Source organism: Pundamilia nyererei, unplaced genomic scaffold (genome assembly GCF_000239375.1).
Source record: "Pundamilia nyererei isolate P.nyererei 1_Seehausen unplaced genomic scaffold, PunNye1.0 scaffold00065, whole genome shotgun sequence".
Lineage (NCBI taxonomy): Eukaryota > Metazoa > Chordata > Actinopteri > Cichliformes > Cichlidae > Pundamilia > Pundamilia nyererei.
The window spans coordinates 436,257-448,157 of record NW_005187466.1 but is presented as its reverse complement, the minus strand read 5'-3'; the positions used below and the strand labels follow the sequence as shown (position 1 = coordinate 448,157).

The 11,901-nt window shown below is 39.8% G+C and overlaps 2 protein-coding genes across 2 annotated transcripts in view; both read left to right on the top strand.

Moving 5' to 3' along the window:
• The first annotated feature begins 1,352 nt into the window (after window positions 1–1,352).
• On the top strand, window positions 1,353–10,509 carry khsrp (KH-type splicing regulatory protein). The gene is made up of 18 exons (XM_005735689.1): window positions 1,353–1,685; window positions 3,419–3,518; window positions 3,601–3,654; window positions 3,735–3,771; window positions 3,865–3,923; window positions 4,023–4,094; window positions 4,182–4,239; window positions 5,110–5,257; window positions 5,788–5,886; window positions 5,975–6,076; window positions 6,162–6,264; window positions 6,656–6,780; window positions 7,218–7,514; window positions 7,623–7,732; window positions 7,832–7,917; window positions 8,001–8,213; window positions 8,443–8,639; window positions 9,535–10,509. The coding sequence occupies exons 1-18, from the start codon at window positions 1,596–1,598 to the stop codon at window positions 9,541–9,543; spliced, it is 1,959 nt and encodes a 652-aa protein (XP_005735746.1). The 5' UTR covers window positions 1,353–1,595; the 3' UTR covers window positions 9,544–10,509.
• Window positions 10,510–10,801: 292 nt separating this feature from the next.
• Window positions 10,802–11,901, top strand: part of dcaf15 (DDB1 and CUL4 associated factor 15) — an 8,650-nt gene continuing 7,550 nt past the window's right edge. Inside the window, exons 1-2 of the mRNA XM_013911507.1 lie at window positions 10,802–11,095; window positions 11,650–11,747. Coding sequence (XP_013766961.1) covers window positions 10,907–11,095; window positions 11,650–11,747 — 287 coding nt within the window. The 5' untranslated portion in view covers window positions 10,802–10,906. The remainder of the gene's footprint in view (window positions 11,096–11,649; window positions 11,748–11,901) is intronic.

Genomic DNA, 11,901 nt, shown 5'->3' with positions numbered 1-11,901 from the left:
CGGTATGTATGCTGTATGTAACGATGCCGCCCCGGGCAACCGCCCGTATTAAAAACCGCTACTGGTTGTCAGGACCAGAGCCAAAGGGTATAATGTATTCTGAATACTTTGGATTACTTAATATATTATCATGCTTTTTACAACTACATGAATGTACTATTGCTGTGTGATTACTATTTATTACTATTACTGAAGGTTACTCACCATACCAATACCAACTAGATTTTTAAATCTTAATATAAAATGAGTAACAGGGTGGACATTAGGTAAGGCTGCACTTTTTGCAGCGATCTCTGAAAACTATTCACGTGTATATAAAACAGGTTTGCGGCTCCGAGCCGTCGTAAAGAGACTTCTGGCGGGCTTGTAGCCGAAAACTAGCTACCCTTAACTTGTCTGGGTCAACTTTGCTAGCAAGACAGAGAGAGGCGTTGAAAGGTTGCTTCGAAGGAAAACAGAACACAGTGTACAGTCGAGTCTTAACAGCTTACTTACAACTGGGCTCGTCAGGCACTCTTTTTGGCTGCAGTGGTTATTATTACATTTACATGCTTCCATCATTCTGCTCGGTGACAACTCTGACTTTCCACTTCAGTTTTTCTCTCCCTTCCTCGCGCTCACACACGCACGGGTATGGCAGTCCATTCTCCCTGCAGCACGCACTACACTGCCCATCAGGCTACATTATTTAGGGCTATGCCTGTAACACTCTGCCTATTGCCTTCATATTAAATCATTTTTGTGAATAACTTTTTAAAAATATTTATTCACGTCATTATGCAGCCGCAAGTAGGGGTGACATGGGCCGCGAGATTGAGATGCAGGCATTAGAGCCTCTTAATGCGTGTTTTGTTTGGCCCTGGCGTGGAATTACCAAAAATAGAGATGGCATAGCCTAACATGTGAAACAGGAAAAGACCACCGTGTAATCCTTTTTTTTTTTTAAAAAAGTAACTGTATTCTTAATACCACCCTTTTAAAAGGTTACTGTAACGGAATACAGTTACTCATATTTTGCATTTTAAATACGTAACGCCGGTACATGTATTCCGTTACTCGCAAACACTGTCTGTATCAGCAATTACATAAACATGAATTTAAGCATCCATTGCAATGTCTTCATGGTGTATCTCTACATAAGGAAATTACATATGTGATATAATGTTATTAAGCTAAAAAAATACAGTTAAAAAGCCTACCATAATACAATTACTTGAACACATTGAAAGAAAAACCACTGAGATGACTAGACATCGGTTTCTGTGCAATTTCAGTGCAACTACGCTCCAGTCCAGATGGAGGCGACATTTTTTTATTGTGTTTGAAATTTTTAACAATTTAACCCTCAAAGGTACAAGGAAGAGGAAGAAGAAAACCCGGGGTCGAACATGCATTGATTGGTTATTTCAAGCAGGGAAGTTTGCCGGCGTGGTAGGAGATCTCACACACATCGGTGTCTCCCTGTACGCTTCTGTTAACCTTCCCGCTTCTGCGCAGCTCGACCCGGCCAAAGCCGTCCAGCCTGCCTGCCCCCCCTGTGTGTGTGTGTGTGTGTGCGCGCGCGCGCGTGTTTGTGTTAGCCCTCTGGGAGCAGCATGTCTGATTACAGCTCTCTGCCATCAAATGGAGTCGGAGCAGGAATGAAAAACGACGCTTTCGCAGATGCCGTTCAGCGAGCCAGACAGGTAATCCAAGCGCTCGACTACGAGAGGAGTCAGCCGGCGAGCTAATTAGCTGCTCTGAAACCGCAGCTAGCATAACGACCAGTAACGTTAGCTTTAGTTAGCGAGGTAGCACACTAGCTAATAGCAAAGCCATTCATTTGCCCTACTTTCTGTTCAGATCGAGGCAATTGAATTGTGTGTGTTAGCATGGCTCTGTTACATAAATGAAATGTTTGTCCCTACCGCGATCCTTGAGGTAAATTTAGTGAACTTGGGCTAAGTAAGCAACATTTACTTATTACCCGTTAGTTAACGGTTAGCTGTTATATGGGGATCATCTCCATTCATTTATGAGGCATTTATTAGGTAACTGTATTATAGCATTATGGCTGTTTTGTTTCATGTAGACCATTGACTGAAAAGAGTTCAGGAGCCATCGTTTACTTTTTTTCACTGTAAAGGGTTATTTTTCAGCTAATGGCTATTTTCATTAACAAGTATAGTTGTTTATTTCAACAAAATAAAAAAACACATCGTATATTTTATCTGGTGATAGTTATATTTTGAGATGTTGAATATAGATATATTAAATTAATATTTTTTGATAAATTAAGATCGTTTAAGGTTATTTGTGATACTTGAAGGGACTGCTAGCATTGGATTATAGTTTCTTTGATTTATTAGATTTAAATTAGTGTCGGGTTGTCTGACTGTCGTGCTTCCATTAATTTGGGGCACAGTCACAATGGCTCATGTTTCAAAGTGGCTTCTAATATTATAATAAGTACTTAATATTTGATCAATTATATGTGGATAAGCCCAGGGAGTCAGAACAAACATTTATACAACAAGTGGTAAGGTATTTATTATAATGCATAACACAACAAAGGCGAACCAACAATAACCAATAATAAAAAGCAAATTAAACTACACCATCATACAAAACGAACCTATTAAGTTATTCGGTTAGAGAAGAAATAAATGAACATACTGAATAGACATAGAAATAGAAACGAATAGACTTAATGAAAACATAATAAGTCAAAAACAAGCAAAGCTTGTTTAAAACAGTGATAAAATGGACATTTAAAGATAATTTATTCCAAACAGAAGCCACTTGACACATGAAAGCTTTTTTTAAACCATTTTTCTGTGATACAAAAGGGACATTAAAATACCTGGGGATCACATCTTTTTAATTTATAATGTGGAGCAGAACTAAACATTGTTTTGGACTGTAAGAATAACCAGAGTTAAAATGATAACTAAATCATTTGTACCAGCAATTCTTAAACAAGACAGTGTCCATATCAGCACTATGCAGTGAAGGGTTAATGAAAAGTCTGATACAAATATGTAGTCAATTATATATAATATTAAGAGAATGATGATCAGTTTTGTAGGGATTCAATGCACTGCAATATTATTATTAGTTTATTCTTCCCAACCTGGCACATGCTCACATCTCTCAAAATTTCTACTCTTTCTTTGTAACAAACAACCCAAACCCCTGAATGCCGTGGGAGCATCATTTATTAGCACTACATTATCTCCTCATAATTAAACATATATTCATGTGTCTGTTGATTTGCAGTTTTAAATGTGAAGATCTTTTATTTATATGACATGAGCTGAACATGTCTGAAAGCTCCAAGCAATGTCAAAGATTTCTTACCAAAATAGACACATTTCAGATGTCTTAATGGTGTCTTTGCAAAGGTTTCTGGTTTAATCCAGTATTCACCTCTTTCCAGATTGCAGCTAAAATTGGTGGTGACGGTGTGTCCCCGACAAACAACGGAGGAGCCGAGAGCTACCCGTTCACATCACAGAAACGATCCCTGGAAGAAGGAGGTAGAAAATCTTATCAAACTTGGACTCTGTCTACAGTTTCCTTTACTCCACTTTGAAGGCTTACTATTATTTTTGTTTCCAGATGAACCCGATGCCAAGAAGGTAGCATCACAGAGTGAAAGAGATTCTGCAATGTGTACGTTAAATAATTCTCTAGTTACAATAACTCCTTTTTGCTCAGTTTCCACCTGCTCACCAGTTTTGAATCTCTTACAGCTATTGGAGCTCAGCTAGCTGCTCTGTCCCAGCAAAGGTTTGACTTTTATTTTTCTTTATGTAAACACCTTTTGCTGTTTATTGTTGAAACACTGTATGTCATTATTTATTCACGATCATGTGTCTGCAGTGTAAGGCCCTCCACAATGACAGAAGAGTGCAGAGTGCCTGATAGCATGGTTGGGCTCAGTGAGTAGACAAACCCTTCATAAACTGTATAAATTATTCCCGTGTTGCTATGTTACACATGTTCAGACTAAACTCAACATTCTTCTGTTTTCCTTAAAGTCATTGGGCGAGGAGGCGAACAGATTAACAAAATTCAGCAAGAATCTGGCTGCAAAGTCCAAATTGCACACGGTGAGCTGTGATTAGTTAAGTAAACGGTGCCTCATCGATATACCATCGTCCCTTTTGATTTATAATTTTTATCATATCAATCCACAGACAGTGTTGGTCTGCCAGAAAGAAGCATTTCCCTCACAGGATCACCCGATGCCATACAGTAAGTTGGTCCTTTAAGTCTTTTAAATATTGGGAAAAGCTGTCAAGAAGTTTGGTTTGTGGTAAATTTTATTTCATTATTAATATCTGTAGGGAGAAATGGTAACGAGATTGATGGCCAGCCTAGTTAAATGATAGACAAACCTCCTGGTACAGCTTTAGATTGTGTGAAATCTTTATTTCCTGTGTACTTGTTAAGTTTCAGTGGTTTGCACTATTGGGATGAGTTTGGCCTCTAAGACATGACTCTGTGTTGTCTGTGTCCTATATTAAGCTTAAACCATAAATATGGTCCTTAAACTAATCATTGTTTGTTTGCTATTGTATGTATGCCATGAATCTTTAGGTGACTGGAGGAAGTTGGCGTGCTCTCAGGGATTTGGACATGTTGTGTAACTGCTTGGATACTATAAGATGTCAGAAGCTTTATCAGTTCTAAGGCACTCTGTGCAACATAGATCTAATGAAACTTGTCTAGGACAACAAGACAGGTTGGCTGCATGGTGATTTAAAAAATATTGAATCATGGGCTGTGACTGCTGTAGCTTGTTCCCATTCTTTGTCCTCCTTGAGGCAATCATGATTTATTTTTATTTTTTTTGGATCAGCGTGTTATTTCATGCAGCATTCCTGTTGGTTGGTCCTAGGTCGTACCTACAGTCACATTGGGAGATAGTCCTTATTATAAACATTTGGCAGGGTTACCTGTTCAAATCCTTGCAGCTTTCTGAGGCAATGCCATACTGTGTGCTGTAAAAGTTGCTTGGACTTTCTGCAGTAATGGTGTGAAATGTTAACTAGGTTGCGTCTGTGCCACATTAACCTTGTGTTCTTCAATCATTTCATGACCTTGATATGAATTTGCTTGCAGGAGAGCCAGGGCGATTCTAGATGACATTGTGTCCAGAGGTCACGAGTCAACCAATGATCAGTCAAGTTCCATGCAAGAGATGATAATCCCTGCTGGAAAGGCTGGCCTTATTATCGGCAAAGGAGGAGAGACTATCAAACAACTGCAGGTGACACATGCAGCATTCAGTTATACAGATGGTGATGATTATTTATTTAACCAGGAAAAGATAGCCAGCAACACTGCTTTTGTAAGAGTGCAGAGATCAGTAGTTGCATAAACTAGTAACGCAAACAAATGTGCGCATAAAATGCACAAAATTAAGTATATAATTAAAGTAACAATCAAAGTTGCAAACTTGAAGCTGGGGAAAACTAAAACAGCAGAACAGTTAATTGTTTTGATTTGTGCCAAGAAAGGCCTTAATTATCAGGAGTAACATTTAGAACCTGAGGTAACTCAAGGTCATATAAAGTGACTTTAAACATTTAGACCATCTCCTGAAGGTTGTTTTTAATTCCAAGATAAGGGAGCTGTAGAAATTAAAGCATAAAAATATTTGGAAAAAAATTATTATTACAAATAACACCTGACATATCACATAGTACGAAATCCAAGTGCAACAAATGGACAGTCTGATGTGCCGAAGTTTGGTTAGTCTGCCATGTGTCTGTAATATACCTCTTCCTTAATTCTTAGGAGCGAGCTGGAGTCAAAATGATTCTTATCCAAGATGCGTCGCAGCCACCCAACATAGATAAACCTCTTCGTATCATTGGAGACCCATACAAAGTCCAGGTACCGTTTTGGGTTGAGTGGTTTCATTTGTGCGGGAAATATGTTAAGCTGCTGTTGGTTAAAATTTTTCATTGTGTTGCCTTTCTAGCAAGCTAAGGAGATGGTTAATGAGATCCTACGAGAGAGAGAACATCAGGGTTTTGGAGAGAGGAACGAATATGGATCAAGGATGGGAGGAGGGGGCATAGAAGTGAGTAAAGACAGTGTGTTTGAATTCGACCAGCACAGTGAGACACATCAACTCTGAATGGTTAAGTGTTTATTTAATGTTACAGATAGCTGTCCCGCGGCACTCTGTGGGAGTTGTGATTGGTCGCAGTGGAGAGATGATCAAGAAGATCCAGAGTGATGCTGGCGTGAAAATACAGTTTAAACCAGGTACACTCTCACTCTACTTTCACTGCATGTAATAAAATTGAAAAATATCTTCACCCCACTGGGGAGGTGGGCGACGTGGACACCCAAGTTTGGGAATACGATAACTCGAAAATGAGATGACATGGTTTTGAAATTCATACCATAGGTGCATCTGCTACAAATCTTGGATGAATTTGAATCGTGACTTTGACCTTGAGGTCAAGGTCAGAGCTCAAATTTTCTGAAAGTCTTGTGGGTGTGATAACTGAGAAGGAAGTCACCTAGGATGTTCACATTTATACCATACATACATCTACTCAGTATTGGTGGCTAGAAATTTTTGTTTGTTTGTTTTTGTCTCAGTGTGGACTCTCATCAATAAACCCAACTGTCATTTTCCTACTCTTTACAGATGATGGTACAGGTCCTGAAAAGATTGCTTATATTATGGGTCCACCAGACCAGTGTCAGCACGCTGCCTCGATCATCACTGACCTGCTACAGAGCATCCGTGCCAGAGAGGAGGGTGGGCAAGGGGTAAGTACACGCTGAAGAGACGGGCAGGGGATGTAATTTAAAATGCTCAATTTAAACTCCATATTTTTTCTTCTTGGATTATGCTAGAGTAGCTTTGCATGATTCCAAATAATCCTTATTTATTGCATACTGGGTGTTTATGCAGACCCTCAGGTTATGTGTATGAAACAGATCATTTTAGCTCCTCTTTTCCTCTCTAGATAGGCTAGCCATTAAACAGAGAAGGTGCAAACAGAAAGTGGGTGGGGCCAAAGCTGTGTGGCTGAGATGACCATTAAGTCAGTCTTCAGCCTGAACTTTTGGCACCCAGGGATAACTGTTATAAACACTGACCTCATTATTTGAAATGTTACACATGTTTATTAAGGGCCTCTTTAAGAAATTTTAATGTTGAATTTTGTGTTAATTAAAAAGAATGTGGCATTTTTCTTTCACAGGGTCCACCGGGTCCTGGTGCTGGTATGCCACCTGGTGGCCGAGGGCAGGGTAGAGGCCAAGGGAACTGGGGTCCACCAGGAGGTGAGATGACTTTCTCCATCCCTGCTCACAAATGTGGGCTTGTTATTGGCAGAGGAGGAGAGAATGTCAAGTCCATCAACCAGCAAACTGGTGCATTTGTGGAGATATCTCGTCAGCCACCTCCAAACGGTGACCCGAATTTCAAACTGTTCACCATCAGAGGGTCTCCACAACAGATTGATCATGCAAAGCAGCTTATAGAAGAGAAGATTGAGGTAGGTTCACATTACTTACAAAGCAGAGAATGACTTTAAGCAGCTGCCTAAAGATCCCATGCAGTCTGAAGTTATTGGTATAATGATTTTTATTCCCTGTTTTTCCAGGCCCCATTGTGTCCTGTGGGTGGTGGTCCTGGTCCAGGAGGGCCACCTGGTCCAATGGGTCCCTATAATCCGAACCCTTATAATGCAGGGCCTCCTGGTGGAGCTCCTCAGTAAGTACAGTGTGTAAATAGTTGTGCCAGTGTGTTTTCTTTCAGGGTTAACTCATATAAGTAGGTGGTTTATGCTTTAACTGTCCCGTCTCTCTGCAGTGGAGCTGCACCAGGTGGTGCCCAGTATTCTCAGGGTTGGGGAAATGCCTATCAGCAGTGGCAAGCCCCAAATCCATATGACCCCAGTAAGTCCTTTATTTATTTCTCTTTTGTTTGTTTCAGTACTTGATTATTTATTCCTCAACTCAATTTCATCTTTCCCAATTAGATAAGGCTGCAGCAGACCCAAATGCAGCATGGGCAGCCTACTATGCACAATATTACGGGCAGCAGCCAGGGGGGACAATGCCAGCTCAGAATCCAGGAGCTCCTGCAGCAGCAGCAGCAGCACCAGGGGACCAGAGCCCGGCAGCCCAGACTGCTGGGGGTCAGCCAGACTACACCAAGGCTTGGGAAGAGTATTATAAGAAGATGGGCATGAGTAAGTTGGAACTAATTTTGAGTAAATAATGTTTATTAAGTCTGTAACTGACAGCCTTTAACAACTTCAAATATTTAATTCTTAAAGAATTTAAAAAGTCACAACCGTCAAATGTGCTGCCATCTCACAAGTGACTTTAATGCTAATATATTATTCATTCATCCATATGTGCTTGTAGCATGTAACTGTACATATATAATGTATGTTTGCACTTGTTTTTCTTTTCCAGCTCAGCCAGCAGGAGGGGCAGCAGCTGCTCCAGGCACAGCAGCAGCCCCCACAGCAGCTGCAGCAGGAGGAGCTGCACCTGGTGGCCAGCAGGACTACAGTGCAGCCTGGGCTGAGTACTACAGACAGCAGGCTGCCTACTATGGACAGACAGGCCAGGCTCCTGGACAAGCAGCTGCTCCACAGCAGGGACAACAGGTATGGCTGATGTTTAAAACTGACCTCATGGCTGCTTGGAAGGGGGTAAACTAAGCTAATTAATTGGCTATATATTTAATTAATGAAAAAAGAATTAATTTGGGAATAATTCCCCAAATTTTGTGTATAGAATTCTGTAAAAATGGATAATAGAGTGATCCTCACAGCTATGAGATAACATTATGGTAGGCTACAAAACTGTTCTGGCAGCAGGGTAACAAATGGACACCGCCTTGTGTAAAGATGGAGTAAAAAGCAAGATCTGGATATATGTGATTTGTAGTTCAGTTGGAATGGTAACATGCAAAAATGTATATGCATCTATGTCAAAGTGGGTTGGTCAAAAGGCCAGCAATGATGTTTCCAACCATCACAGGTATGAGTTCACCGATGAAGTTAAGCTCAATTACACGTAGGATTTTTTTTTTTTATATGAACCAGGGATGTTTTATCTTGGGTTAAGCTTCTCAACCAGTAGCTTAAATCAACCACATCAGTAGTTTCCATATTCTTCTGTCTAAAGATGGAAATGGCATTTACGTTGAATTATTTATTTGGCACCTTTCATGCAAGTTACCTTCAGTTCAAAGTATTTTACAGATAACTGACAAGAAGATGGAACAAAGCAAATAAACATTTATAAATCAAAATTTAAAATGACTCTTTAGTACCATAAGGGTATATCAACTGAATTTGAGAAGAACGAGAAAATATGGTAAAACTTAATACTAAAAGAAAATGGTTGAAAAAAACAGAAAAAGCCTTTTTTTTTTAAAAAGTTAATACCAGGAAATCGACTACATCAACTGTTGATTTTGATTGTAAGAACATTTTTGTCTTTTATTAGTGTGACTAGATCAGTGCTTCTCTATGACATCTTTTCTCTTCTTTTCAGGCCCAGTAAACGTGTGACGTGTTCTGTTGGGCAGATGTGTTGAATCTCCAGGCTTGTTTTTTTTTTGTTGTTGTTTTTTAAATTCCCAGGTTTTTTTGGGCTTTAATAGGACAATAAGCCTGTGGTTAACTCATCCTCTCAGACATTTTGTATTCAAACCTTCCTGTTTGTTTAATTTTTTTTAATGAAATTCAAAAGGGAATGCGTTTTGCAGATGTATTGGAAAAAAAGCACTAACTTACCCCTTCACCTCACCTTCACCTTGTAATACATCAGATGGTTTGGAATTTTTTTCTTAAATGTGAAATAATAAGCATCTTTTCTTGCAAGCTAGCACAACAGCATCTCAACAATGACTCACATGTCAGTAGTTTTCCCCTTCTGTTTGCTGAAGGTAAAAACTGTCTAGCAGTATTTTGAATATATTCAAAAAATTATGTTTGTATGGCAGAAGTTGTTGGTCTTTTTTCTTCTTCTTCTTCTTCTTCTTGGTACTTTTTTAAACTTCAGTTTTTTTACAAAAAAAGATTCCAGTGTTTAAGTTGCAGGTGAACTTCTCCCTGCTGTCATAATTTCTTATTTTTAATTACATTCTCTGTGATTTTCCTCAAGGGGCAAGTCTTGTGTGTCTGTATACAGTGTATGCTACTGAACAGAAGACCGTGTGTAAGTTGGCTGTAATAAGGCACTAACTGTCCTGCAGTTATGTAGGCTGGTTCTTTGTGCATGTATGTGTTTGTGTGCTTGACTGCCCTTGGTTTCATTTCTACATCTTTACAATGAAAAGAATAGTCTCTTTTCCAGTAAGTTCTCTTATTGTATGCTGATTTATTTTTTTTTCTTTTTGTTTGTTTTGTTTTTTACAGCTTGTTTTTAAATACTTAAATAAAAACATTCAATTACCAGTCTTGTGTGATAATCCCCTGTGCTGTTTGTAATGCCACATTAGCTAATATGCCTAAAATTAAAGTTATTCTTTCAAGTTTAATGTTTTTTATTCATATTTGAAAGTTTTCAACACTGAGATAAAAACTATAGCCTCTTTAATAGTATTGTAGGGGATACAAAATATTACCCCTGGCAAGTAAGATAAGATCAGATAAATGAAAATGAAAAAATCCAAGTGGACGTCACAATCTCACTAAACATCTTCGTATATCTCATCTCATTCTTAATGTCTTGACAAATTTTCCCAGGTTATTTTTTATATCAGATCACTAAGAAGAATTTTCACACCTGCCTATTTGTAACTAAAATCCTAGGCACGTCAAAAAACAAACAAACCCACAAACGCATGCATGTCTTCCTTTGTGGTTGCTTCCCTCGGGATGTTCCCCTTGTCGTGCCTTACTTTTGTTTGGGGTTTTGATGGATGCGAGTACTGGCGAGTGAGGGCCGCCCCGTGCAGCCTGTGAGCCAATCGGGACGGGCCTCTGACGGGCAACTGGGAACAGTTCAGGGGGAGATGGCGCCCAGCTCGAAATCTGAAAAGGACGACAGCAAACAGAAAAGCCAAAGAAAACACAAAGACCATGTCGTGAAGCTTCTTATGCGCGGAAAGGTAGGCATGCTTCAGCAGGACCTGAAGAGAAAGGTTTAGAATGAGCCGTCAAAGAGAAGGCCTCTACGGTTTCAGGAGCTTCTGAGGCCAGCTAGGAGCTAGCTGCTAACTAGCACCGCGGCTAACTTAATAACAGCCAACGGGTGGCAGGTGGCTAATGCTCCAAACTGTAAAACAATGCAGCTTCCCTGCTCTATGTTATGATATTTATCCATTTTACTTCCCAAGTTGGTTTGCAGATGGCCCATACACATTTTAATGCAACCGAACCGTGTTAAAGTGCTAGCCACTTAAGCCACATTTGTAAAGGTCTATTTGATCTGAGTTTTAACTTTACCAGTCAGCTTTAGCGTTTATTCAACCGCGGCAGCACACCTCAGATTTAATGGCAGTCTTTGTGCATCAAGCGTAATTCATGTACTGTCCGTGTCGTCTTACTGTGCTGGGCATTACACGAAGATGAAGCACAGCAAAATTGCAAAGTATTTTGGGCTTTATGTTACACCGTGTGCTAATTAGCTATATCTACCTCCACTGTGGTTTCTTCCCTGCAGCTGTCAGGGCAGTTTTCTCAGCGCCTGTTCAGGAAGCTGCCACCTCGAGTGTGTGTACCATTGAAGAACATCGTAAGCGAGGAGTTCCTCAGAGCAGGGTACGTATGTGTTTACTGCATTGTTTTACTGTGATTAAAGAACCTTGACTGGCACAGTATGCTTCATTACATGCATGTATACCACACTGGCTGCATCTCAAATAGACTGGGATTATTGGTGACTGAATCAGAGCTGTTGACACTTGTGACACAT

Excerpts from the sequence above, each read along its gene's own strand:
- khsrp (XM_005735689.1), top strand. The coding sequence starts at position 1,596 with ATGTCTGATTACAGCTCTCTGCCATCAAATGGAGTCGGAGCAGGAATG. Across the intron at positions 6,781-7,217 it reads GAGAGGAGGGTGGGCAAGGG|GGTCCACCGGGTCCTGGTGC; the intron begins GTAAGTACACGC and ends TTTCTTTCACAG. Across the intron at positions 7,515-7,622 it reads TTATAGAAGAGAAGATTGAG|GCCCCATTGTGTCCTGTGGG; the intron begins GTAGGTTCACAT and ends CTGTTTTTCCAG.